Source organism: Mustela erminea, chromosome 14, assembly GCF_009829155.1.
Source record: "Mustela erminea isolate mMusErm1 chromosome 14, mMusErm1.Pri, whole genome shotgun sequence".
Lineage (NCBI taxonomy): Eukaryota > Metazoa > Chordata > Mammalia > Carnivora > Mustelidae > Mustela > Mustela erminea.
Genome location: NC_045627.1, coordinates 67269100 through 67294782, shown reverse-complemented (window position 1 = coordinate 67294782; position 25683 = coordinate 67269100). Strand labels below are relative to the sequence as shown.

General features: G+C 44.1%; 1 protein-coding gene across 13 annotated transcripts in view; it reads left to right on the top strand.

The window, feature by feature from the left end:
• Positions 1 to 16720: 16720 nt before the first annotated feature.
• STN1 (STN1 subunit of CST complex) overlaps positions 16721 to 25683 on the top strand; it is a 44276-nt gene continuing 35313 nt past the window's right edge. For 5 of the 13 annotated variants that reach the window (XM_032312759.1, XM_032312758.1, XM_032312768.1 and 2 more), the window contains exons 1-3: positions 16722 to 16808; positions 17484 to 17678; positions 25411 to 25506. In XM_032312759.1, coding sequence (XP_032168650.1) covers positions 17546 to 17678; positions 25411 to 25506 — 229 coding nt within the window. In that variant the 5' untranslated portion in view covers positions 16722 to 16808; positions 17484 to 17545. The other 8 variants (XM_032312760.1, XM_032312757.1, XM_032312767.1 and 5 more) reach the window with 4 other exon arrangements.

The window sequence follows — 25683 nt, the reverse complement described above, 5'->3', positions numbered from 1 at the left end:
AAAGAAAGATGATAAGCTACAGGTCTGGGGAAAGTATTGCAGGGAGTGTAACTGATTAGTTTCCAACATGAATAAAGGGTTCCTATGAACCACTAGGCTAACGAGCCCCACTATCACCATGGGTAAAGAATAAGAACAGGGATTCACAAAAGAAGAACCCAATGACAAACGAGCATTAGAAAAGATGCTCAGTATCACTCGTCATCAGTAAAATACAAATTGAAGTAGTGATTCCACCCCATCAAACTGGCACAAAAGCTTTAAAAGCAGACAAAATTCAGTGTTAATCAGGATGTAGAGCAAGGGAGTTTCTCAAACACTGATCTGTAGTGAAACTTGTCGGGCAGGGAAGAAGGGGGGTGGTTGATGGAGACTCCAGAGTTCTGATTCTGCCATTTTTTTTTTTTAAGGATTTTGTTTATTCATTTGACAGAGAGGGAGAGCATACACAAGCAGGGGGACCAGAAGGCAGAGGAGAAGGAGAAGCAGGCTCCCCACTGAGCAGGGAACCCGATCCTGGACTTGATCCCAGGATTCTGAGATAATGACCCGAGCCAAAGGCAGCTGCTTAACCAACTGAACCAAGCAGCCCCCGCCCCATTCTGCCATTTTAAAACATGGCTTCATGGCCCCTGCAGCTGGGGAAGACAGCACAAAAAATTGCCATTTTTCTATGTTTACCTTGGAAGAAACACATACCACATCTGCTTATAGCCCATTGGCAGATCCCGTCTCACGGTACCAGTCTAACTGCAAAGGAGGCTGGGAGGTGCAGACCTTTGTGTGCCTGAGAAGAGGAAAACACAATAGGATTTGATACACACGTGGTGTTCTCTCCACCACATTTCACAAAATATTAAAATTTCATGAAACGTCGTGGTAGGTCGATGTTAATTGTATTATTCTTCAGATTCTTTACTTTCACAGTTTTCAAATTTTTCTTAAAAGGAGGAAAATGAAAAGAGATGAAACCATCTGTCCAGGGTTGGAGAGCTAATAACATTGTGAATTGGCCAGAACTGTCTCAAAGAAACTCTTCTTTCAAGAGTCAATCCAGATACTGCAGTGAGATTCATTTAAGAAATATTTATTGAGCTCCTATTTTATTCTTGCCCTTGAGGAAAGTGGAGCCCAAAGTTAGAGGAAATAGATAATAAATAAATTATTGCAATACATGACAATTATTACAATGGGATGTGAAGAAAAGTCTGTACAAAGGGTTCCTGACCATTATAACCTGGTCACATAATCACTGGAAACTTCTTCATAATGATTTTGATTCCCAGTAAGTTTTAAAATGTGTGCTAGCGGTGCCTGAGGTCAATGTAATCTTCGGTTATGAGAGCTGAGTTTTTCTGGAGAGTTATTTCAGGAAATTCCTGAAGTAAAACTTTACCACAGACTCCACCCGATTCATACTCAGCCTGCAGAGACTTGTTAGGGAAAAGCTGCTAGAATAATATATACAGTCTCCTTTGACCTTGTGTCTTCAAATAAGCTCTTCGATCTTGCATGTAAGAGCAGAATAGAAACAATTCCCAATGGAAAGGGGGATTGTTCCATTTATTAATATTGAAGTCCTGTGCCTCCTTGGAGCAACTGGACTGACAGCTGTCAATGCCTAGTTCACTCGTGGAAGTCAAGAGTATGGAGGTGCTAGGCTGGCTCAGTTGGAAGACCATGTCACTCAATCTCAGAGTCGTGAGTTCAAGCTCCAGGTTGGGTGTAGATTACTCAAACACGCACACCAGTACAGCATAGGCAATATCATCGATAATATGTAATAATGTAACGATGATAGTGACAGTTGGTAAGTATCCTTGTCCATGGTGAGTTTAGGGTAATGTATAGAATTGTAGAATCACTATGTTGTGCACATAAAGCTGACAGAACACTGTATGTCGGTTTTACGGCAATTAAAAAAAACAAGCACACCAAAAACTATTCTCATATATGGATGAGTTATGAAGAAAAATAAGGAGTGCTGTGAAGGGGAATAGAGACCACTAGGGATTCTAATTTAGACCGGAGGGATTAGCTGGGGTAATGAGTGGTAAAGTCTGGGGTAATGAGTGGTAAAGGCTTGGGTGAAGGCCATGGGAGTGGAAAGTCTAGATATTGGTGATATTGTCTGGTGGCCAAATTGATAGGACCTGGTAATGGTATTACATATGTATGGTATTACATATCATAGATATGTAAATGGAGGGAGTCAGAAGTCCAAGATGACTCCCAGGCCCAATCCTCAATATAAATATTTCCCTCAAATTGTTAGAATGCTTTCTCATCTAGTTTTACAAAAATGCCCGTATTTATCATACATTGTATTCCTCACATCGGTGTCTGATCTTTGGACTCAGGTTACTTCCCTACCCGGCAGGGAAGTCATCAGGATATCAGCCACCTCTCATATTGCTGTGCTCTGTGTCCCTTGTCCTTTTTTCCCCCGTAGCTAGGATAATGCCAAATTCCGAGAAATACAGGGTTTCACCCCCTCCCATTAGTTTCTGCTGTTATTTTATACTTTTTAAGAATTTTTAATTTATAATTACTCATCTAATGTTAATAGATTACTGATATCTTTGTATTTAATTACTAATCTAAGATATTAATAGTAGAGGAAACTGGCTGCAGTGTATGTGGGAACACTATGTCCCCTCTTTGCAACTTTTTTAATAAATCTAACACAATTTTCAAGTTACGCATTTATTTAAATATAAAAAATAAGATTGGTTTATGGATAGGGGAATGGATAGATCAGCAATGGTGTGATGAGGAAATATAGTAAAATATTACTGATAAGATCTAGTGCTGTACATGTAAGTATCACAAACTTTGCTCTATGTTTGAAAAAAATCATTGTAAAATATAAAATGAATATAAACAATTCATTATAAAATATCCATATAAAATAAACTATGGATGATAGAAATTCATTATAAAATATAAAATAAAGAAAATAGGCTCATGTAATTAAAAGCAAGATTATTAATTTTTTCTTTTTGTGCTGAAATTTGTCCTTTTCCCCCTTTCTTATTTATTTACCAGCATGATTATAAAAGTTCAAAAGAAGAAATTTTTCAAAAAATGTTTTAAATAAAAGAGAAGAAGAAAATTTTCACTTCTGTCACTTTTCACTCTTGTCACTTTTCATTTTGTTTCATGATTATTATTGAAAATAATTTTGTCATACAAAAGGATGTTTAGAAATTATCCTCTCTGGGTTCCTACCTACTGGAAATCACTAGATACGCTACTGCTGAGATCAGCCCAGGTTGTTGTCCCCCAGCCCAGCTCCCGTCCTGGGGAAAGTCTGTGAGGGAGGGAGGTCAAGTCTGTGAGTATGGTTGGGTTGGACTGGCCTCCTCAGCGGCTTCTGCTCTGCCCTTGGGGCAGCAAGGACACCTGCAGGATAAAACTGGGCACTTTGGGCCCAGACATTAGCTGCCTCAGACCCAGACAGAATCCCAGGGAGCTGGACCTGAGCCAGTGGCGACACCTGGTATCTGGGGGAAGAGCCAGAGAAACACAATTTCATAGGGGGATCTCAACGTGATCCCCATTCTGGGCAAGCCAGGAAATGTGGGTTAAAGCTTTGGCAGCCCCTTTATATTTTCTTTATATTTTAAAATATAAAATATATTTTATATTTTCTATATTTCGAGGACAACAGTAAAAAGCATTAATATTTTGGTGACTTTTATAACTTCTCTGGCTTATTTTCAACACCCCCTCTCCACCTTCTCAATTTGTATAATAAGGAATTAGGTGTGCAGCCCAGGGGTCCGCTGGGGCCTCCCTGCCCATTTCATCTTTGGCTCAATTTCCCTGGTTTTCTGAAGGGTTTCAGGGTACTTACATTCTCTATGGCCTGGAGCTTTACCATTCCATAATTAGGACTCTATTTTGTCATGCAGGAACCTAGACACGGAGCCCTGCCACGTCTTCACTTAAGACTTCAGAGGAGTGATGGGGGTGGGGGTGTGGCCGGGGTGGTTACATGGTGACGCAGATGACTTCAGGCGCACAGCTCCACTCATTAGACAGGCCCAAGTGGCCGGGCCGCTGTCACCACATCCTGGACTTGCTTCAAAGCTAGAAATCATCTCAGTCCCCTGAAAGGGGCTGAAGCAGCGTTCATGAGTGTGGAAAACGCTGCCCAAAGAACCCTAATGGCTTACCAGGTTCTGTGCTTCTTTCTCAGTAATGGAAGGGAAGAAATGCAACAATCTGTCCTTTACTTTGGGGGAAGGTCTCAGTACAGGCCAGCCTCTAGACCCCTAAACATTTCACAGATACAGCAGAGCCTTGGATCTTCACGCTCTGAAAGACAAGGATCTTACTGAGGCCTTCAACTTACTCTTCTAGCTCACCAGTGTGATTAATATGGTTTCATTGATAGAGCAGACCACCTGGAAGGGATATTTTCTTCAAGCTTCTAAGAGTCACCCCAGCAGCGTGGTGACACCATCTCCTGGGGCCCTTGCCAGGGTAAACTTCTGTGTCATGGGAGAATGCTCTTATCAGCAAAATCTTCCTTATTCAACTTCACCTTCTCTGACCTCTCCTTAACCCTGCACTTGGGATCTACGCACCCTCTTCTACTTTTGCTCCTTTGAGGCATCGTCTGGATTCTCCTTTAGCAGGCCCGTCGGTAATGTTGGACCGAACCCTTGTTATCGGTTTGGGGGTATGAGATGGGGGTTGTGCAGGGGGTTAAGATCCTCTAAGGGAAAATGGTTTTCCCACAAGGCAAAAAATCTCTGTACCAACTTCAGAAGTGAAGAGTGCTAAATTTTAACTTGGACGGTGGGCCCCTTTTGCAGCCCGGAGGATTCGGGGGGGAAATCTGGGGAGTCAAGATTTGCGAGAACATCAACCCATGTGCCCTTACCCCATATCTCAGGATCTCATTCCTTCTTTATTAAGGGCATGACTTTGGCATAGCTAACTCGCTAGGATTGAGAATTCTGTCTTCACTGAGGCTCCGCTACCTTACATATTAAGTTCTGGGCCTCAGCCTCACAAGGTCTGACCTCTTCAGTTGATTAATCACTTCCAGGCTTTCTTGTCTCTCTCACTGACCAGGAACAGCCATCTCATCCACTGTCCTTCCATCACTACCTTCCCTGAAGCTCCAGATCCTTCAGAGGCCGTACCCTCCAGGGCATTACCTCCTGCTAACATTCCAGCCCAGCTCACCACTACTGAAAGTATTCCTATAGTACCTCTACCTTCTTAGGGACCCTGCCTACCACCAGTGAGGCCTTCTTATTACCCTCCAGTCTGTAGGTGACCCATCTCCAAAATCTTATTTTAGAATGTGTTTCCTAGGACCACACTACCTCCATACCAACTACTGGAAGGCAGGATCTTCCCCATTCTCAGACTCTGAGATTTGCTTGTAGGGGCATATTAGGGAGTGCTCTCAGGATCGGCTACCCTGAGGGAGAAGTTGAGTTGAAGGACAGTTGGAGCAGAGGCCTCTGGGCCTCTGGGCCACAAGGAGCTCTGGAGCTGGGATGGTTAGTCAGAGATGTCCTGAACTGAGGATTCAGACCGTGTCAGTGAGTTACTGCTCCTGAGGACAGGACGTATTTAGAGTGAGACATCTTCCTGAATAGGGTCTCAAGGGTGGGCTGACACTACCAACAGCTGGTGAAATGAGTATCTTGGTTCTGAAGTAGAGGTTTGGGGGTACACCATGACATCTACTACAGATAAATGACCAAGGCCAACCAGGAATAAGAGAGAGCCCAGAACATGGGAATATCAGCACTAAAACTGAACCAGTCCCAAACGAGCTTGGACATCTGATTGCCCTACAGCTCCTAACCTCAAAATACTTACGGGAGCTGCAAATTTACCCACTACAATTTTCTCTGTAACAATAAATGTGTATCTGTGGAATAGACATCAGCAGTTAAAATGCTGGGCCATTGGATGAATTTTCAAGGGGGTAGCTTAGCTACAAAAGGGTGCTAGAGTATTTGTGATAATTTGACTTATAATCTTCAAGGGGCAAGTCATGGAACAGGAATATCCACCTCTCTTACATTAGGTCCCTGATAGAAAAACACACTAAAAGTTGCTCGAATAAGGCCACTCTGAGGAAATAAAAGTTAGTATCAGAAAAACTACGAATGTCCTAGATGTCTTGACACCATGTCAGGTAGCAAAAGCACCAGAAAAACCTGAGGTTCTTCTCATTGCAAATGCAGAATCCTACCAGCAGAAATGCTGATTTGGCATCTCTAGGGTAAGGGTCGGGGACCGCGGGGAGCTGCCTTTTAAATGGGCTTCATCAGGATTCCAGCGCAAGTGACACTAGACCACACTTTAAGAGATGCTGTACGGTTTCTACTATCCCCTCCCTTTCAGCCCGTTGATTTATCATCAATGACATTTTTAAGTTTCTAGCAAGTCAGGTTGCCAGGTACAATACAGGACAGCTGGTTAAATTTGCATTTCAGATAAACAATAACTTCTTAATGTAAATATGTGTTATGATAACATAAAATAATATAAAAGTATAATATCAATATGTTATAATAAATAGAATATATGAATAATATTATAAGTTATATGATTGAATTAAATGGTATGAAATATTATAGTATATTATGATAAAATATAAATTATGAATAATAAGAAATTAATTCAGTATTCATCTGAAATGCAAATTTAACTGGGCACCCTGCATTTTTATTTGCTCAATCTGCCAAAAGGGCTATCAAGGGAATTCTCAAACGTACAGAAGTAAAAGGAATAGTAGAACAAACCCACATATAATCATCACTCTGCTTGGACAATTATCAACATTTTGCCCCAATTGTTTTTTCATTTAGTTTTTGTGCCTATCATTCTATTCCATGCTGTGGGGAGAATGCAGAAAAAAAAACTCGTGTCCTGGGGCGCCTGGGTGGCTCAGTGGGTTAAGCCTCTGCCTTCGGCTCAGGTCATGATCTCAGAGTCCTGGGATCGAGCCCTGCATCAAGCTCTCTGCTCAGCAGGGAGCCTGCTTCCCCCTTTCTCTTTGCCTGCCTCTCTGCCTACCTGTAATCTTTCTCTCTGTCAAATAAATAAATAAAATCTTTAAAAAAAACAAAACCAAAACCAAAAAACTCGTGTCCTTAAATAGCTTATCTTCAAGTGGGGGGAACTCAATGAACATTCCTAAAATAACTAGTAAAGAAATTAGTGATAAAGTCTATAATGCCTACTGTAAGGAGCGCAGGAGCCTGGAGAAGGGAGCGTCAGTGTCTACAGGAGAGGTCTTGGATGAAACAAGCCCAGAGCTGGGATTGTGTAAGGCCCAGTAAAATCTGTTGAATAAAGATGAGATGAGCAGACTTTCCAGGTAAGGTAACCAGCATGACCAGATTGTATTCACTTGGCTCCATAAAAGTCTCTCTCCATTTGAAAGTACTTACTGCTCCCCGCCCCCCCACCCCCGGGCTTCACACTTTAATCATCAGGGCCCACAGCAGCTGTCACCCATCCGGCTAATATACACCAAGCCCTACTGCAAATTACATCATCAGAACCGATTAGCCCTTGAATGTGTCAGCACAATGGCTGTTCAATCTTCTCTGGACGACTTGTTAATTAACCTCTGCAATATGCTGTCTTTGACATCACTGGGGAGTTCAGTTTTTTTCTTGATTGAAAGTAGCCCTGGGGAGAATTATAAATTGATAAGAGAAACAAAATTCTATTCAAATGCCCAGCTTTATGCTCATGCTTTTGAAACGTCCTGGCTACTTGAGCCTATAGGCATAGGTCCAATAATTAGGAAAAATTCAGGATGATGCTGTAGCTCATATCTTGAATTGCATTAGCATTTGAAATGGTCTATTTTCTTATGCATGTGTTAATGGCACAAAATCTAGGGTCATACATTTAGTAAGTTTTTGCTTTTAAATTCCTCTCAACTTCACATGCCACTAATTCAAGTACTAGGGATGAAAACTTGAAAAAATATTTTATTGAAATATAATATAGATACAGATCAGGATACATAACCAGTATCCCCAGGAGCCCCCTTCACACTCCCATCTGGAAAGTGACCCCTTCCACCCAAACAATAGCCACTATCTGTACTTCTAACACCACAGAGGGGTTTTGCCTAGTTTTGTACTTTATATAAATGGAATCATACAGTATCTGCTCTTTTATATCTGGCTTCTCTCAATCACTCAACACTACCTTTGCAAAATTCAAGGGATGCTAATTTTAAAATGACTTTTGTTATGAAATAGATAATATGTACCCCACATTAAAAAATTGGAGAACACATGACTTTTCATTAGCTTTAAAATGACACTTGTGCTTGTACACAATTTATTTGATCAAGGTTATAAGCTTTTATAAAGGTCCTCAGCAAAAAGAAATGTTCTCATTTCTTTTTTGATATTTTTATTAATCCTCTTATCCTGGCCTAATATTATGTCTGTTAATCCCATTTCTCCAAAATTTAATCCTTAGCCAGCCCCAAGTGCCTTACCATCTTTGCAGCACCTTTATAATGAGAAGAGAAATACAGGAATAAGATGCGGTTTATTTTTCAGCTGGTGTGCTCACTGGTAGCTGGTGGCCATTAGGAAAGTAGTTTTGTTGCCAGCTCTGCCCCTGTAAGGACATCTGTCATCTGTCAGAGTGATACTCTGGGACTTTTCTCAGAAGAGTGGGTGTGTGCCCAAGAGTTGCAGTGAAGAAACAAGGTTGGGTTGTTCGTGCTCACCTTATTATGAGCATGAGTTCAGCTGAAAATAGCCCACTTATCTCATAAGCCACCCAGTAAAAAAAGGGAACCTCCACCCTTAGCAAAATGCTATGTAGATCTGTGGCTTGAATTATCAGGCATAATGTAGTGCACAGATAACTGTCACAGAAATTTACACACCATTAACTACAAATCATGCCCAGTGTTGCTCTGAGATAGACATTCTTTTTTCAGTTTTTAAAATTATGGTAAAATACACATAACGTAAAATTTAGCCTCTTAATCATTTTTAAGTGGATAGTTCAGTGGTATTAAGTACATTCATTCACATTTTTGTGCAACAATCACCACCACCCATCTCCAGAACTCTTCTCATCGTATAAACTGAAACTGCAGTGTTAAATAATAACTCCCCATTCCCCCTCTTTCCCATCTCTGGCAATCACCATTCCACTTTCTTTGAGATACAGACTTTCAAAAAAATTACAAAATACAAAATTCTTGTTCATGTACTTAATCCTGGCTTTGGGGACCCAAGTTTTCCTTCTAAGAAGGTCGTTCTCTGCTCTCCAGGATGAACTCCAGCCCATTCTCTTCTCCTCTCTTCATCTTTGCCAAGGTCATCACCCTAACCTCAGGATTCCCTTTGGCATCTCAGACCATTTGTGCAGGTAGGAGGAGTTCCTTGTTTTAAATATAAGGACTTAGAGTGTATCTCACCCTCAGCCATCTCTTGTTGTCATTTCTGGTTCTTCTCATTCTAAAGTGTTCCAGTGAGTTGCATGCTGGTTCACACCATGCCTCATGCTGACTTGGGAATCTTCTTCAAAGTCCATGAGGCAGGATGGGTTGTGAGTGACTCTCTTCTCATACTAGGTAATTTCTGACCTGTTCTATGATTCAGTCCCTCACCCCTTATTTCTTGAGCCACCTCACCTTGCCTGACCCAGTGGCCCTTCTTAAAAGAGGACCTACCATCAGGGACTTTCAACCATAGCTAGTTGAAAAAGTCAGCAAATAAGCTCTGCAAAATTCAGCCATAAAACTGGACAAAATTGACTAGAACAATTACTTCAGTATTCTGAGAATAAATGAAAAGCCCACAACAATCTGAAAAGCACTTATGTTACTTGAGGGAAGAATGGTAGGTGTCTGCAGCATTCTGGCCTGGGGTTGTCCCTGTTCCCTCCCTGTCCCCAAGCCTGGGTTGGTCAGTGTAGACAATGTTCTGGCAGAACAGGTCATGAGTACCAGCACTACCTCTGCCATGATCCCTGTTCCCTCCCTGTCCCCAAGCCTGGGTTGGCCAGTGTAGACAATGTTCTGGCAGAACAGGTTATGAGTACCAGCACTACCTCTGCCATGATCAAAAGGGTTCATCAGTTTGGTTTGCCCTCCCTGCAGGGAAACTTGAAGAGCTCCAGAGATGTTAATTACGTGGGCTAATACAAAAGACTATAGTAATCTTGTTCTCATGTCTTGTCTTAACTTCTTTAAAAGACATACAGTTATACAAAGCAATAATTATAACATTGTATTGTTGGACTTATAGATATTCAAATGTAATAAAAATGACAATAATAACAAAAGGGAAGAGGAAATAGAGGTTTATTAAAGCAAAGTTTCTGCCTTTTTCTAAAATTAAATTAGAATTGATCTGAACTAGATTATGATAAATTAAAATGCATATTGTAACCCTTAAATTACAATCCTTAAAAAAGTAACTAACTTTTTGTTTCAGAATTAACAAAGTAGGGGCACCTGGGTGGCTCAGTGGGTTAATCCTCTGCCTTTGGCTCAGGTCATGATCTCAGGGTTTTGGGATCGAGCCCCACATTAGGCTCTCTGCTCAGCAAGGAGCCTGCTTTCCCCTCTCTCTGCCTCCTCTCTGAGTACTTGTGATCTCTGCCTGTCAAATGAATAAATAAATAAAGTCTTTTTAAAAAAATTAACAAAGTAATTTAAGGATACATTGAAATATTTGACATAAAAAAGCCAGTCAAGGAGGAACACAGACAACTGAAAAAAAGAATTGACATGTAGAAAACAAAGAGGGAAAATGGCAACTCTAAGTCCAACCAAACCAGCAATTGCATTAAATGTAAAAGGTCTAAACACCCCAGTCAAAGTGCAGAGATTATCAGACTGGATAAAAATATACAGTCCAACCATACATTGTCTTTAAGAGAGAGAGAGACCTTAGATTCAAATAGATCTAAGACACAAATAGATTGAAAGTGAGAGGATGGAAAAGATATACCCCTCAAACAGAATCATTAGAGAACTGGAGTGGTTTTATTAATATCAGACAAAGTAGATTTAAAGACACATACTACTGGAGATGAACAGGGACATTTCATAATGATAGAAGAGTCAGTACCTGAGAAAGATATAACAATTATAAATATATATGCACTTAACAAGTAGGTCTCAAAATATATGAAGTGAAAATGGATGCCTATCCCAGAGATAACCCAGGCGAAAGAGGCAAGGATAAGGTTGCTGTCTCCCCATCCTCCCAACTCTGGTCTCCTACCTGTCCTGCCAAGTTGCACAGCATTTATATTGACATGTTGTAATCACACATTTACTTGTTTGGCTCACCCAGAGCCCCTTTGCCCTTTGTATGCCCAGTATTGAGCACTTTTTAGCATATGCAGTATATTTTAAAAATTAATCAACAACTGACTGGTATTCCAGGCAGAGGGCAAGAAACAAAAAAGAATATGGCATATTCTAGGAACTCTAAGTTGTTTCAAATGCCTTCAGTAGCATTTCTGAAACTGAATTCCTTGAGCTGTTAACAGAGTTTAGTTCTCAAACTGAACCCACTGTGTTCCTTTGTTGGACATTCTCAATGTCCATTACCGTGTTGAAATTTGTTTCCATCTTTTCTCAAACTGATTTGACAAGACTTTAATAATATCTTGAGGAAGTGCTCCTCAGAACAGCACTGGGGAGATATGAACCTAGAGAGTAGGATAGCTGTGAAGGGTTGTGGGAGATGAGCCCATAGGGGTAGGCAGGAGCCAGGCCATGAGGAGCCTGGGAAGAAATGGTAGGAAATTTGAATTTTATTTTTGCAGACCACATAAAGTCATTGAATGATTTTACTTAGACAAGGGAGTATCATTGTGCAATTTGCATTTCATAAGGATCATCCTGGCAACAGCATAGATGATGTATTGGAGGAAGGCCAGGCTCAAGGCAGAAGAACTGGTTGGGAAAGTGGTGGCAGCAGCCCATGATGAAAGCTTAGACTAAGTCTGTGGTAACAGGAGTGAGGAGGAGGGACTGAGCTAAGAAAACATATTTAGGAAACAGAATTGACAGGTCTTCATGATCAATTTCATCTAAGGGTGAGAGAGAGGGAGGCATCCATGAAACGTTCTAGTTTTCTGACTTAGACCGTTGGTGGGTGGTGGTGACATTCATTTGACAGAGAAAAGATGGGTAGAACTGTGGGGGTAGAGGTTTAGTTTGAGGTACTCAGAAAAGTTTAGTTGGAAATTCAGATGTGAAGCTCCAGAGAGTTCTGGGGCGGATGTGAAGAGGTGAGAGTCATAGAAATACTGGTTCGGTGGAAGTCACAGGTTTGAATGAGGTGATTCAGAGCGAGTAGGGTGAGAAGGAAGTGAGCAGGCGACTGATCCTTGGAAATCAACATGTGAGAGATCAACAGAGGAAGGATTAACTAAGAAGGAAGAAATGGAGCAGTAGAAGGGAAACCAGGGGCACCCTGGCGGCTCAGTTGGTTAAATGCCTGACTGTTGATCTCAGCTCAGGTCTTGATTTCCGGATCTTGGGTTCAAGTCCCATATCGGGTTCCACGTTGGGCATGGAGCATATTTAGAAGAGGAAGAGGAAAAGGAAGAAGGAGAAGGAGAAGGGAAACAAAAAAAAGTATATCAGGAAGCCAAGATGGGATAGGGAGAAAATATGATTAGATCAACAGCAAGTTCTAGAAAATCAGAAAAAAATGAAGAATGGTAAGTAGCCACTGTCTTTAAGAATGTGAATGGAATTGCTACCCTTGGGGGAAAGTTCTAGTAGAGGGGTGGAGAGGGGCAAAGTTAGTTGAAAGTTAAGGTGAACCAGATTGTGGTTGGTTGAATGAGAGACAAGTGTGAATAGTGGACACCTATTACTCTTGCAAGTAATTTAGCTTTAAAAGGAGAGCAAGAGAACTACAGGGTAGTAGCTCAAGGAGCTGGGGTCCTCAGAGAAGCTGTTTCCTTAAAGATGGATGGCACTTCAAAAGAGGGGTAGAGCACATTTATGTGCCAGAGAGAAGCCAGAGAGAGAGGGGGAGGGTGTCATCACAGGGGATTGAGCAACACTACTGAGGAGACAGGAGGAGATCTGATACAGGTGAGGCCCGTGATAACAGGCCCCGCAACGTTTTCTGACTCTAGTAGCTTCCCCATCATTTGACGAATATCCTTAAAACAGAACTGTTAGGATAGATTCAGTAAATTAGACAGAGAACTCTTTTTACATATTTTTGTATTCTCTACCATAGCATGCTAGATGGGGCAGATACGCCTACGATTCTTAAAATTTATTAAATCATTCCTCTGATCCAGACTCGACAACATTCTATTGCTGACAGGGAATGAAAGTAGAAACCCATTCAAGTCCTTCAGCATCTAGCTAACGTCACGGGCTGCTCCTGTTTCCACTGTGGCTGTCCTCTCCGGTCAGGCTGCTGTGTCGACTTGCCCACAAATGTGCCTGGCTCATCCCGCTTCCTTTGCCCTGCTCCCACCCTATTGCAATATTATCCCCCGCTGTATGTATAGGGAGACTGAGAATATAATCCCGACCTATCCTAGTCTATAGGACCCTTAGGAATGTGCCATCTGCCCATCTCTCCAATTGGATTTGAAACCACTCTCCCCCACGCCTTCTTTGCTCCTCCAACAGGAAAGAATTTTCCTGTCCCCAGACATTCGCCCTGCGTTTGCTGCCTGAGATCCTCTTTCTTTGGCATTTTTTGTGGCCAGCTCCTTCTCATCCTTCAGGTCTCAGCCTGAATGTCACTTCATCTCATGTGATGAAAGTCAATCTATGCAGAGTGCATCTCGCACCCCATTATGAGTGATCATAATACATTTTTTATTTCCTTCAAAGCACTGAGAACTCTCTCTGCTTATTTTGTTGATTGTCCTTCCCTCCTTCCCCCAACAGAATGGAAGCCCCATGAGGGCTCTTCCCAGTCTGTCCTATCCCCTTCTTATCCCCAGTGTCCAGTGTAGTGCTTGACAAGTGGTTTATGAATGTGTTCCATCAATAAATGAACAGCTCCTACACACTCTCAAACCCCAGCTTAAATCCCACCTACTTAATTAATAATAATAATAATAATAATAATAATAGCTGATATATATTGAGTGCTTTCTTTGTGCCAGCACTCGCATATGTTATCTTACTTAATGAGCCTCCTCCCCCATTGACCTCCTGTAACCCATACAGTACTTATGAACCAGGACACACATTCTGTGTTTACTTGAAATTTAGCCTCCTGCTTTGTGATTTGATATATTATATGCATCACTCTTTTTGCTCCGGTGAAGTGAAAATTGTTAGTGCTCCCCCATAGGACTCAGAATGTTCAAGGTATGCTGAGTGACTAAATATATCCCCCCAGGTTATAAGATTCACATAATAAACGTGTTGATAAGGGGGACGCCTGGGTGGCTCATCTGCCTTCAGCTCAGTTCCACATCTGGCTCCTTGCTCAGCCGCGAGCCTGCTTCTCCCTCTGCTTGCTGTTCCCCCTGCTAGTGCTTTCTCTCTCTCTCTCTCTCTCTCTGTGTCAAATAAAAAAATAAAATCCTTTTAAGAATTTAAAAAATGTTGGGCGCCTGGGTGGCTCAGTGGGTTGAAACCTCTGCCTTTGGCTCAGATCATGATCACAGGGTCTGGGGATGGAGCCCCGCATTCGCTCTCTGCTCAGCAGGGAGCCTGCTTCCTCCCTCTCTCTCTGCCTGCCTCTCTGCCTCCTTGTGATCTCTGTCGAATAAATAAATAAAATCTTTAAAAAAAATTTTTAAATGTTGATAAGTTATGTTTATTCTAAACTTCAGACAGAAAATCAAACCCAATATACAAGGGGTCAAACGCCAATTAACCAGTAAAATGTCAAAATGGTTAAGGCTAGATAGTTTGAGGTTTGAGGTAGGAGATATGCAGTTTGAACCCCTCCATTTCCAGAAGAATTTGCTAAAATCTTAACTTTCTAGAAAAAAAATTGTCCAGCCTGGCAAAAGTGTTTCCAAAACCCAGCATTATCTCACACAAAGAAGCACTGCAGCAGGTTCCTTAAGAAAGTCTCCCAGCACGAAGCCTTGGGTTTTGAAATATCTGCTTTGCTGTGTCATGCAGTCCCAAGCTGAAGTGCCCTCCGGTGTGCATGATCTCAGGAATCCCTTTGTACATGCCGTGGATAGGAGAACTTGGCCACTATCCTGATGAAGATGGCGGGAGGAAGACCCTACCAAACTTCTCTAGATTATTCTGCAGTCTGGAAATCCTGTCCCACATCTCACCTTGGGTTTCAGCTGCAACCTGCTAGTTCAAGTTTTGAGCTCAGATCAAAGGAAACATCCCTGTTCCCCAAGGAATCCACCCTTCATTGTAAATATGACTTCAGGGGCAATCTACTCTGCTTACCCAATATGGAGATGGTCCTCCCCAAGGCTCTTAGTAAGCTTGGAGTCCCCAAGGGCTCTTATTTCTAGCTTTCTACCCCTGGGTGAACCACAGGAGTTATTCCTGAAGTCTCGGGCTCTGAGGACGCACAGTAGTGATTTCCTTCTTGGGTTCCACCCCGGAGCAGATGTGTACAATCAGGAAAATGTCACCCGACCTGTCTCTCCTCATCTGATAGGTCAGCCAGAAGCACCAATTCTTCTGGGTGTCCTACTGGATATGCTTTCCTGAAGAGAGCTCCCTTCTATTAAAAAAGGTATCTTCTCTTAATTGTATTTTAAGCTCCACAGAAACAACTGTTCATTGCAATAGAATATGGGCAATGCTGTACTTTGCCAAGGATTCTGTTTTTCACCTTCTTCAGTGGTCAGAGTTATAATTAAATGCCAGCATTCTGATGATACACATTTTCCATCCCAGCTGCTTGAAGTTCCTTCTCTGCTAAATAGTTTAGTAATTATCTCTTTGGCCACTACCTGCCTCCCCCAGGGAACGGCCTGCCAGGACGACCTCTACTCCTCCTTCCATTTTAGAGTCTCTATAAATTAGGAAGAACTCTTTTCATCTTGAGTAATGTCATGATGTAGCTTATTTATTTATTTATGGGAGTGGAATGTGGCTATCTTTTCTCACTTTAACTTAGGACCACTGGGGACAAGGTAGCCATGATTTACCAGAATGTCAGTTTTTCAAAATCTTTATATGCACAACATTCCAGAGTGTAAATGGAATAAGAGGAAAGAAGACAAAATTTATTGTCATAATCGTGTGGGGCTAGCTTTGGGAGAACCAAGTGCTCACATTCATTCAAGAGCTCACATTTGGATACTGACATTATCTCCAAGCAAGACTGTAGAATCCCAATGTGTGTGTGTGTGTGTGTGTGTGTTTTAGCACATCACTCGCCAAGTGTAAATAAACATTTAAAATATGCCACAGGGCAATCCTGCTCTTAGTGTTGCGTTTTTTTATTTGTTTATTTAATATATCAGGAACCAACTCCCCGTTACTCCCACATCCACCCCACGCAAGAGCCAGTCCCAGGCTCCTGGGGGGCCTGACTCAGCATCCTGCCACCAGCGGGGGACAGGGTGAAAGGGAGACTTGGAGGATGGGGTTTGGGCAGCAGGAATTGCAGAGTCAGGTCCCAGGCCTCAGAGACTTGGGCTCTGTGCTCCAGCGGAAGCCCATGAAGGACGGATGGAGGGACCAGAGGACTGCTCCCGCCCGCAAACGCCAGAGAGCCTGGCCGCCACCTGCCGGCGAGCTGGGGGCGGGGCCTCGCCGGGCGGGGGCGGGGCGGCGGGCGCGACGGGGCGGAGCCGTGGCGAGGCGCGGGCCGCGGGAGGGCAGACCCCGGCCGGGAGAGGTGGGTCGGTGGCGGGCCCGGAGCGGTTCCCGCTGCGACTCGGGAGGCGCCCTGAGCCCCCGCGCGCTGGCGCCGGGCGGGGCCGAGGCGTCCGCGGCCTCAGAGCGCCCGGAAGGGCCGGGCCTGCGCGCTCCTGGGGGCCGGGGGCTGGTGGCGAGAGCGCGGCGGGAGGGGCTTCGAGCGGGTCTGCTAGTCGTTTCCGTTTTCGTACTTGTCTGAGGCTCATTCCCAGACCGGAAGGTGCCGGGGCCGAGCGACGCACAGTCCCACCCACTCGGACCCCCTTGTGTTTGGCCACGCGGGCCCCCATTCCTCTCCAGATCCCGCCCATCCAAGCGGTTTCAGGGTACGCCTGTATGGAGACAGCTCCCCAAGGTGAAAAGTTAGCCTTTAGCCGTTTTGAAGTTCGTACCTGGGGGGAAGGAGAAACACTCCCGTGGAGCAGAGGAGATGCCAGAGGGAGAGCCATAAGGAACGCACAGGCCCTCACCCGAGGAGTGCTTTTTTGCTCTAGGCCCGTGGCGTGAATTTGCCGGGCCCTGGACCCCTGCTTCTATCCCTCCCGGAGTTCGGCATAGCCGCCTGGAAGCAGCTTCGGGACCATGCTGCTTTCACCCTTTAAAAGCATTGCATCCTGATTTTGTGTGTGTGTGTGTGTGTGTGTCTCACATCTAGATCCTCCACTCAGTGACGCAGAGCCTTTCAGGGTTGGCTGCGAGCCAAACCCCAACTTCCCAATGCAGCCCGAATCCAGCCAGTGTGAAGAGGAGACCCCTTCCCTCTTGTGGGGCTTGGATCCAGTGTTTGTAGCCTTTGCAAAACTCTACATCGGGGATATCCTGGACTTAAAGGAGTCCCGCCAGGTACCAGGTATGTGGCTGGTGGGCCTGGAGGATGCCCAGGGCTGCACCTGCACCTCACCCTTCTTTCTCCAAAGCTGCAGGAAGCTGGGGCTTAGTGGCTTTCAGGAGAACCTTCCCTGCTGCAGGCTCTGAAGATGACCTAGCGTGGACTCTCAAACGAATACTTTTCTGTGCAAGTTACAGAGTCTAAGTCTTATTTTTATTTTTTAAAATAAATGCGTGGGGAAGTAACCTTTGTACCCTGGAATGTTTGGGGTTTTTTGGTTTTTTTGTTTTGTTGGTTTTGGTCTGGCTTTGAGGTCTTTAATATTTTAACATGCCTGGTTGTTTTTCTCTGGGACAGCTGTTGGTGGAAAGCTTCAGTGGACCAGACATCTCTAGGCCTGTTCCCTGGCCTGGACATGTGACTCACCTTTAAAGCTTAGGTGTCCTCTTTGTAAAAAATGGGGATTAACCAGGCCTGATTTTCTTGTGGGATTTTCTTTTGTTTTCAGCTACTCAGAACCAAGTAATATAAACTCCCTGAGAGGAAATACATTATCTGCCTTATTCATCTACATAATTCCAGTGCTTAGAACTGTGCCTGGCATGTGGTGGGCCCTTAGAAAGTAATTGGAGCAACAAAGTATTATCAATGTAAAGTTAAAGAAATCATTTTTTTTTTTTAAAGGTGGTTACTAAAGATAGGTTCTTCATGCCTAGAAACATAACAAATATAATTTGGGGTAGATTTAAATAATTCACATAGCTGTGTATGGATCTTCACATGTTTACTGTGCTAGGTGAGAAGTTTGATTCAACTCTTTGCTGTTTTGAGTGAAAAGCAAGCTGTGAGTCAGAAGTAGTCAAGAAGCTCAAGTATGCACAGTTTTAATGAGAGGATGTTTTGTGTGTTTCCAGTTCTAGGTACAAATATATTTGGAGGACCTTATTCTAAAGCCTTTTGTGCAAAATGCCTTGGTTTCCTAATTATTGTTGGAAATGATCTGTGTTTGGTTTTTTGTGTTTTTTTTCTTGGAAGGCAGCCGTCCTCCCCCACAGTTGTCCATTTTCCAGAACAGGCTGGTATTCTTCACAGCTCATCTCAGGAAGAAAGTAATTCACACCAAATGCCAGCTTTGCATTTGAAAGAAAGGTCTTATAGAGTGGCTCAAGGAAATGTCTGGGCATGATAGGGGCTTAACTCTTTCTGCCAGCGAAGGACCTCATGATGTATTAACAGCCAACCAAGGAAAACGGATCCTGATGGTCTTTGCTAGGTCACTGGTAATGCTGTTTTATTTTTTTTTAATTTTTTTTTTTAAAGATTTTATTTATTTATCAGAGAGAGAGAGAGGGGGAGAGAGAGCGAGCACAGGCAGACAGAATGGCAGGCAGAGGCAGAGGGAGAAGCAGGCTCCCTGCTGAGCAAGGAGCCCGATGTGGGACTCGATCCCAGGAAGCTGGGATCATGACCTGAGCCGAAGGCAGCTGCTTAACCAACTGAGCCACCCAGGCGTCCCGGTAATGCTGTTTTAGATGTGATTTTGTTGCCAGGTGGACTGGGGAGACTCCTGACCCCGAGGCCTCCGTCCATCTTTTCCCAGAGATGTTGCCAGAAGCTCTTGGTCCCATTGCAAGAGACAGTTCAAGGAGAGACCCAAGGCAAGGGTTGAGCGGTGCAAATCAGAAAGTTTATTAAAGCGAGAGTACACTCTCGACACAGAGGGAGGCAAACCATAAGAGACTCAACTTGAGGAATCAAACTGAGGGTTGCTGGAGGGGAGGTGGAGTGGAGGGATGGGGGAACCGGGTGATGGGCATTAAGGAGGGCATGTGATGTGATGAGCACTGGGTGTTGTATGCAATGAATCATTGAACTCTACTTCTGAAACTAATAATACACTATATGCTAATAAATTGAATTTAAAGAAAATTTAAAATAAAGTGAATGCAGGTGAGCCCAAGGGAGAGCTGCATCCCAGGTTTTGGGCTCCTGTCTTTCGACAGGTGTTAATTAGGAGTTGGAATATTTATTACCTGGGGAGGCATTTTTTTGAGGAGCGGGTCTTTGTGTCTTTTCCCCCTCCCTTGATCCAGGTTCTTGGCTTTCTTTGTTTTGAGCCTGTCTGATTTGATCCAGCTTCTTAAAGCTTTGTTTTTGGAGTGCTGCAGGGACAGGTCTCTGACTTCCCCCATAGCTAGCCATGACTCCCCCTTTTTTGGCCTCCAGGCATCCTGTAAAAACCTAACTGCTGACTGTAACAGTTTTTAAAATGAAACATCATGCTTGAAGCAGGCACCAACCATAATTGTAAGAGAGTGATCTTCTTGAGATTATACTGTAGGGCTCAAGGGGTGGGAAATTCCCCTAGTCTGGGTTTTTCTTTCTATGTTGTTTTCATTGTTGTTTCTGGTTTGCTTTGAGGATAGGGGTTGACCATGCCGACCCCTGGGGAAAGGAGCGGGCTAGAGATTGAGTTGTCATGTGGCCAACGATTCAGTCATGCCTGCAAAACGAAACCCGAATAAAAACTCTGGACACCGAGGCTCAGGTGAATTTTCCTGATTGGTAATCGTGCATTGATTTGTCAGGAGAGTGATCTGTTGTGTGGGTGTGGAAGCTTTGCGCTTGGACTCTTCCAGACCTTGTCCAATGGATCTCTTTAGTTAATGAGTCCTGGTTTGTACCCTTCATTATAAAACTATAGTCATAAGTCTAGTACCTTCCTGAATTGTGTCCCATTCTAACAAAACACCAAAGCCGAGAGAGTTGTAGGCCCCCTAAAGTTGTAGCCAGTTAGTCAGAAGTGTGGGTGGTTTGAGAACACCCTGATTCAGGGCTGGTGAGGGAAGAAAACAATTTTGTGGGAGACTGTGCCCTTGACTTGAAATTTGACCTGACTTTGTATTTGCCATCCATCAGAATTGCCTTGCAAAATGGTTGCAGAATGTCTGCTTCTCTAAATTAATCTGCAAATTTAAACTAATAAAAAATATTATGAAAAAATAGTATCATGTTTTTGGTGGTGGTGATGGTGGTATTTATAGGTTTGGGGGTCTTTTTTTTTTTTTTTTAAAGATTTTATTCATTTATTTGTCAGAGAGAGACAGCAAGAGGGGGAACACAGGCAGGGGAAGTGGGAGAGGGAGAAGCAGGCTTCCTGCGGATCAGGGAGCCTGATGTGGGGCTCGATTCCAGGACCCTGGGATCATGACCTGAGCCGAAGGCAGAGGCTTAATGACTGAGCCACCCAAGTGCCCCTTGGGGTCTTTTTTTAAAAAAAGATTTGTGAAAGAGAGAGGGAGAGAGAGGAGGAGTGTTGGGGGAGGGGCAGAGAGCGAGAATCTTCAAGTAGACTCTCCACTGAACATGGAGCCCATGAAGATCTCACCCCCATGAGACCATGACCTGAGCTGAAATCACGGGTTAACTGCTTAACCAACTGAGTCACCCAAGTGCCCCAGTTTTGGGGTCTTTTTTGCTTTATCTTTTTGTTTATAGCATGCAGAAATAGTCTTTATTATTCTAAATATCTGTGTCATAGACTTTAATAATGGGATAAATAATGAATCTGATGTTTAAATCAAAATCTGTTACTTAGGGGCGCCTGGGTGGCTCAGTGGGTTAAAGTCTCTGCCTTCAGCTCGGGTCATGACCCTGGGGTCCTGGGATCGAGCCCCACATTGGGCTCTCTGCTCGGCGGAGAGCCTGCTTCCTCCTCTCTCTCTCTCTCTCTTCTTTTTTTTTTTAAGATTTTATTTATTCATTTGACAGATCACAAGTAGGCAGAGAGGCAGGCAGAGAGAGGAAGGGAAGCAGGCTCCCTGCTGAGCAGAGAGCCCGACACAGGGCTCGATCCCAGGACCCTGGGACCATGACCTGAGCCAAAAGCAAAGGCTTTAACCCACTGAGCCACCCAGGCGCCCTTCTCTTCTCTCTTCCTGCCTCTCTGCCTACTTGTGATTTCTATCTGTCAAATAAATGAATAAAATCTTTAAAAAAAAAAATCTGTTACTTATATTATCTAATCTTAGAGGGTCCGATGAAGTGGGAATAGTGCTTTTGTAAAAATTGTATGCAAAACAGTATCTTGGGCACTTGAATATTATTAGACATCAATTAAATAATGATAGACTAAAAAGAGATCAATCAAAAGTACTTTTCAAAGAGAGAAGCCAGGCGAATGTCTTGCTGTGGTGGTGGCAGTTTGGGGATGGGCTGCCATGAAAGCTGACTTAGTCCTCCCTGTGTGACACGGGTCCCTTAACCTTCCCCACATGACCCTATTCCTTCCTGGGGACCTAATGGTCCAGGAGATCCCCCAGTATGTTTGGGCCTCTGGGGGCTGCATGTGGAACAGAGGCAGCAGGAACAGAAGGACCATGTGGGGAAGGCTTCAGCTTGAACTCCCCTGTCAGCCAGGATCTGTTGTTTGGGTGGTTTTCGGTTGTTTGCTTCCTGAGCTTTCTTTCAGTCGACAGAGCCACCATCCAACTTTTTTTTTTTTTTAAGATTTTATTTTTATTTATTTGTCAGAGAGAGAGAGAGAGAGTGAGCACAGGCAGGCAGAGTGGCAGGCAGAGGCAGAAGGAGAAGCAGGCTTCCTGCCCAGCAAGGAGCCCTCTGTGGAACTCGATCCCAGGACACTGGGATCATGATCTGAGCCCAAGGCAGCCGCTTAACTGACAGCCACCCAGGTGTCTGCATCCAACTATTTTTAAGCTCTTCTGTCGTAGAAGAGAATCTTCTCTTGATAGAAGGATGTGGTCCTCTGCACTTCTTGTCCGTCCCTTCAGCTTCTTCTCGTGGGTTGCATTTCTGATACGTGTAGTCATGTTTCTCTACAGGTGGACACGTGCCTTCTCTATTCCCAAGCAGTGTGTTTTCTCCTTGCTTGATTTCCTCTGAATGTTTTGATTCAACCCATGCATTAGTTTCTCCTGAATTTGCTCTCCTTTATTCAGAGATGCTTTAGAGATGTTTTCTATATCAATTGCTTGCGTTTGGAAGGATTTTTTGCATTTTTGAGTGACTCTGTCTGCCCTTCAAGGCGAACCACTGTCAGTGTAGAAGATAAAAGTTTAGGGAGCGCCCTTTTCGGTGCTTTCTTTGAGAGTCTGTTGGGTCTTCAGGTGAAGACCTGTTCAGATTTTTATCTAGTGGCCTGACACAGTTGGTAACCTTGGAGGGTTGGCCTCCATCGCAGGTGACTTGAGCACCCTCACTGGCTTGTGTCATTAGTCCTGGCTTTTTATCACCTTTTCATACACTTCAACCCAGGCAAAACACCTTTTGGCTAGCTTTGTTTCCCTTCTTAAAGTGTGTCGGCTCTTTACTATAAAACCACCATAGTAGCGCATGGCAGGGTGTCCCAGGGAAACCCAGAGAGTCCTGGGACTATCTTGAATTTCCAGACATCACCAGAAGAGGACCCTGCAGTTGGGAAGACATTTCAGGGATAGGCAGTGGGCTCTCCCATGGGTCCTGAGGCCTCCATAGTTCTGCTTCCTAGTACTAATGTCCTGGGGGCCACAAGTGACCACATGGAACCCTGTAGAGTGTTCTGTCTCTAATGCCAACAGATGCCTGGCAACCAGGACAGACCAGCCATTGAGATGGGGGTAGGGGAAGACCAGTCAGGTTCTAGAAAATGGTTCTCTCTAACTTTTCTCTGCTCAGTGCACCAGTAGACAGTGTTATTACCTGTCCAGTGCTTTTCGGGAAACAGAAAGGGCTGGCTACAGCCGGAAAACAGCATGGAGCTCAGGCCACTTCAACCACTCCCCCCCGGCCCTATAGCAGACCCAGTAGTGCCATGCCATAGCTCTTCTCTGGACACAAGCGTGTTAGGCCATGGTGCTGGGGAACACTTCAGTAGAGGACTCCGTGTCCACATCCCTAGGGTAGGCCCATAGTCTCCTGATTTACCCTCCTTTCTGCCACCGGGAAGTCTGAGCTTGCCTGCAGTGGTCCTGCAGGACTCTCCCTCTGAAGTCGCCCATTTCCCTTTGTGTTTGGTCAGTGGAGGCAGGTGGGGGCAAAGGCCCCAAGGGTCTCACGAAACGTAGTAACTAAGGGACCTGGATAACAATCCTAAGAACACAGGAGGAGTCGATCGGAACTGTCCTGCCCTTAAAATTGCATGGATTTTCTGTGGAGCCAGTTTGTCCCCATTCTACCTGTGTTCCTGGAAGAGGGTGACCCTCCTTCGGGGATGACACAGTGACTCCGGCTCCTTCCCCTGTAAGGCCCTGCCATTTCAGCTCATGGCCCACACAGTTACCCCGTGCATGGTCTCTAGCCAACCAAATATTCTTTAGAAGGATGCCCTGCTTGGGACAGGACCCTTCTTTAGGGTAAATTGCCACCATTTTTTTTCCACTTCCAACCACATCTGACTCTCCTAGAATCTCCAGTGGGCTGAGGCTCAGAGCTTTCTTATCCATCCTTTGTGACTCCCCATGAGTGACTTGTCCCCAGCCCCTTTATCCACATGGGATACCATCAGCAGAGGCCAGTCTGGGGGTGTTGAAGGGCATCAGGGTTCAGGCCACAGGTCTGTCCCACCGTCTAACCCCATGGATGTGGAGAACAGAGGCTCTGACCAGGCTTGATGGGGAGGGAGGAGTTGGCCAAAAGTCGGTGCTGATGAATCTTTGTTTATAGGTCAGATCTTCATCGAAAAAGGAAATTGCCACTTAGACAGTTATAGCCTCTTTCTGCAAGTGAAGAATTCAGCCATCATGGGGGAAAAAACAGGCTGGAGAAGATTTTAGTCTGGGCTCAAGAGTGGCAGGAGACAGACGCACGTGCAAGTAGCTTACACCAAAAGGGTCAGGATGTCAGGGGGCCGCAGACGGGAAGCCTGCAGGGGCCAGGATAGCACTGGCACCCAGGATTGGAATCAGGGTCCCTGCAGCCAGGAGTCCCTCTATCTGTGTCCCTTTTCAGGTCTAAAAAGGAATGTAAGGTTTCTCCTCTCTGTTTTCTCCTCTGGTGGGAACCTGCCTGCTGGCATCTGTCCTCTGAGTTTGGAAAATAGTTTTAAAAAAGAGAAGTTTGGGGGGCACCTGGGTGGCTCCGTTGGATTAGCGTCTGACTTGACTTTTGGTTTTGGCTCAAGTTATGATCTCAGGGGTCCTGGGATCAAGTCCCCATCAGGCTTTGCACTCAGCGAGGAGTCTGCTCCAAGATTCTCTCCCTCTGTCCCTTCCCCCACCCCATTCACTTGTGTACATGTGTTCTCTTCCTCTCTCTCAAATAAGTAATTTTTTTTTTAAGAGAGAAGTTTTTGAGTTATAATCTGCTGGCTCCAAAGAGCAGCATATTTTTTTTTTTTTTTAATTTGGTAACTTAATTTATCTAATCTTTAAAAAAAAAAAATCAATGTTAATTCATAGAAATGATGACTGGCTTTCTAGAAAAGTGCTAGTAAAAAAAAATCAAGCCTTTCCTGTGATTTCCTCTTTTCTTTTGCAATCCCTCAAAATAGATTTGGTCTCATAATCTAATGACTGTTTTCAGGCCTGTTGTGAGAGGTCCACAAGAAGGCACATTTCATTTTCGCAAACGGAAAGAAGGTTAACCAAATCTAGCTGGGCAATGTTGGTTTTCTCTTTTCTGCATTAGTACAGGCTTCTTTAAAACCAAACTGTCTACTTTGGACCCTTAAGGAAAAGACATCTGAATTTCTTAGGGCTTGCCATTTGTCAAGGACTGATTTCTTTTCTTTTCTTTTCTTTTTTTTTAATTTCAGGTGTATTTTTTTACAAGGGGCACCCAATAAAGCAGGTAGAGATCTTGGGAACTGTAATTGAAAGGAGAGAAAAAGATGCTTTCTACAGTTATGGAGGTAAGAACAATTGTGTCTGGCATGGAGTTTATGTGGAAGGACCTCCCTTAGCTGATCATTGCCTTTGAAGCAACGGCAGCCTTTCCGAGTGGCTGGGGACGCTTATGGAGCCCACACACTTCTCCTTTCTTAGGAGCCCCTTGGAGCCACCGACGTGGACTGAGAATAAAATGAGGC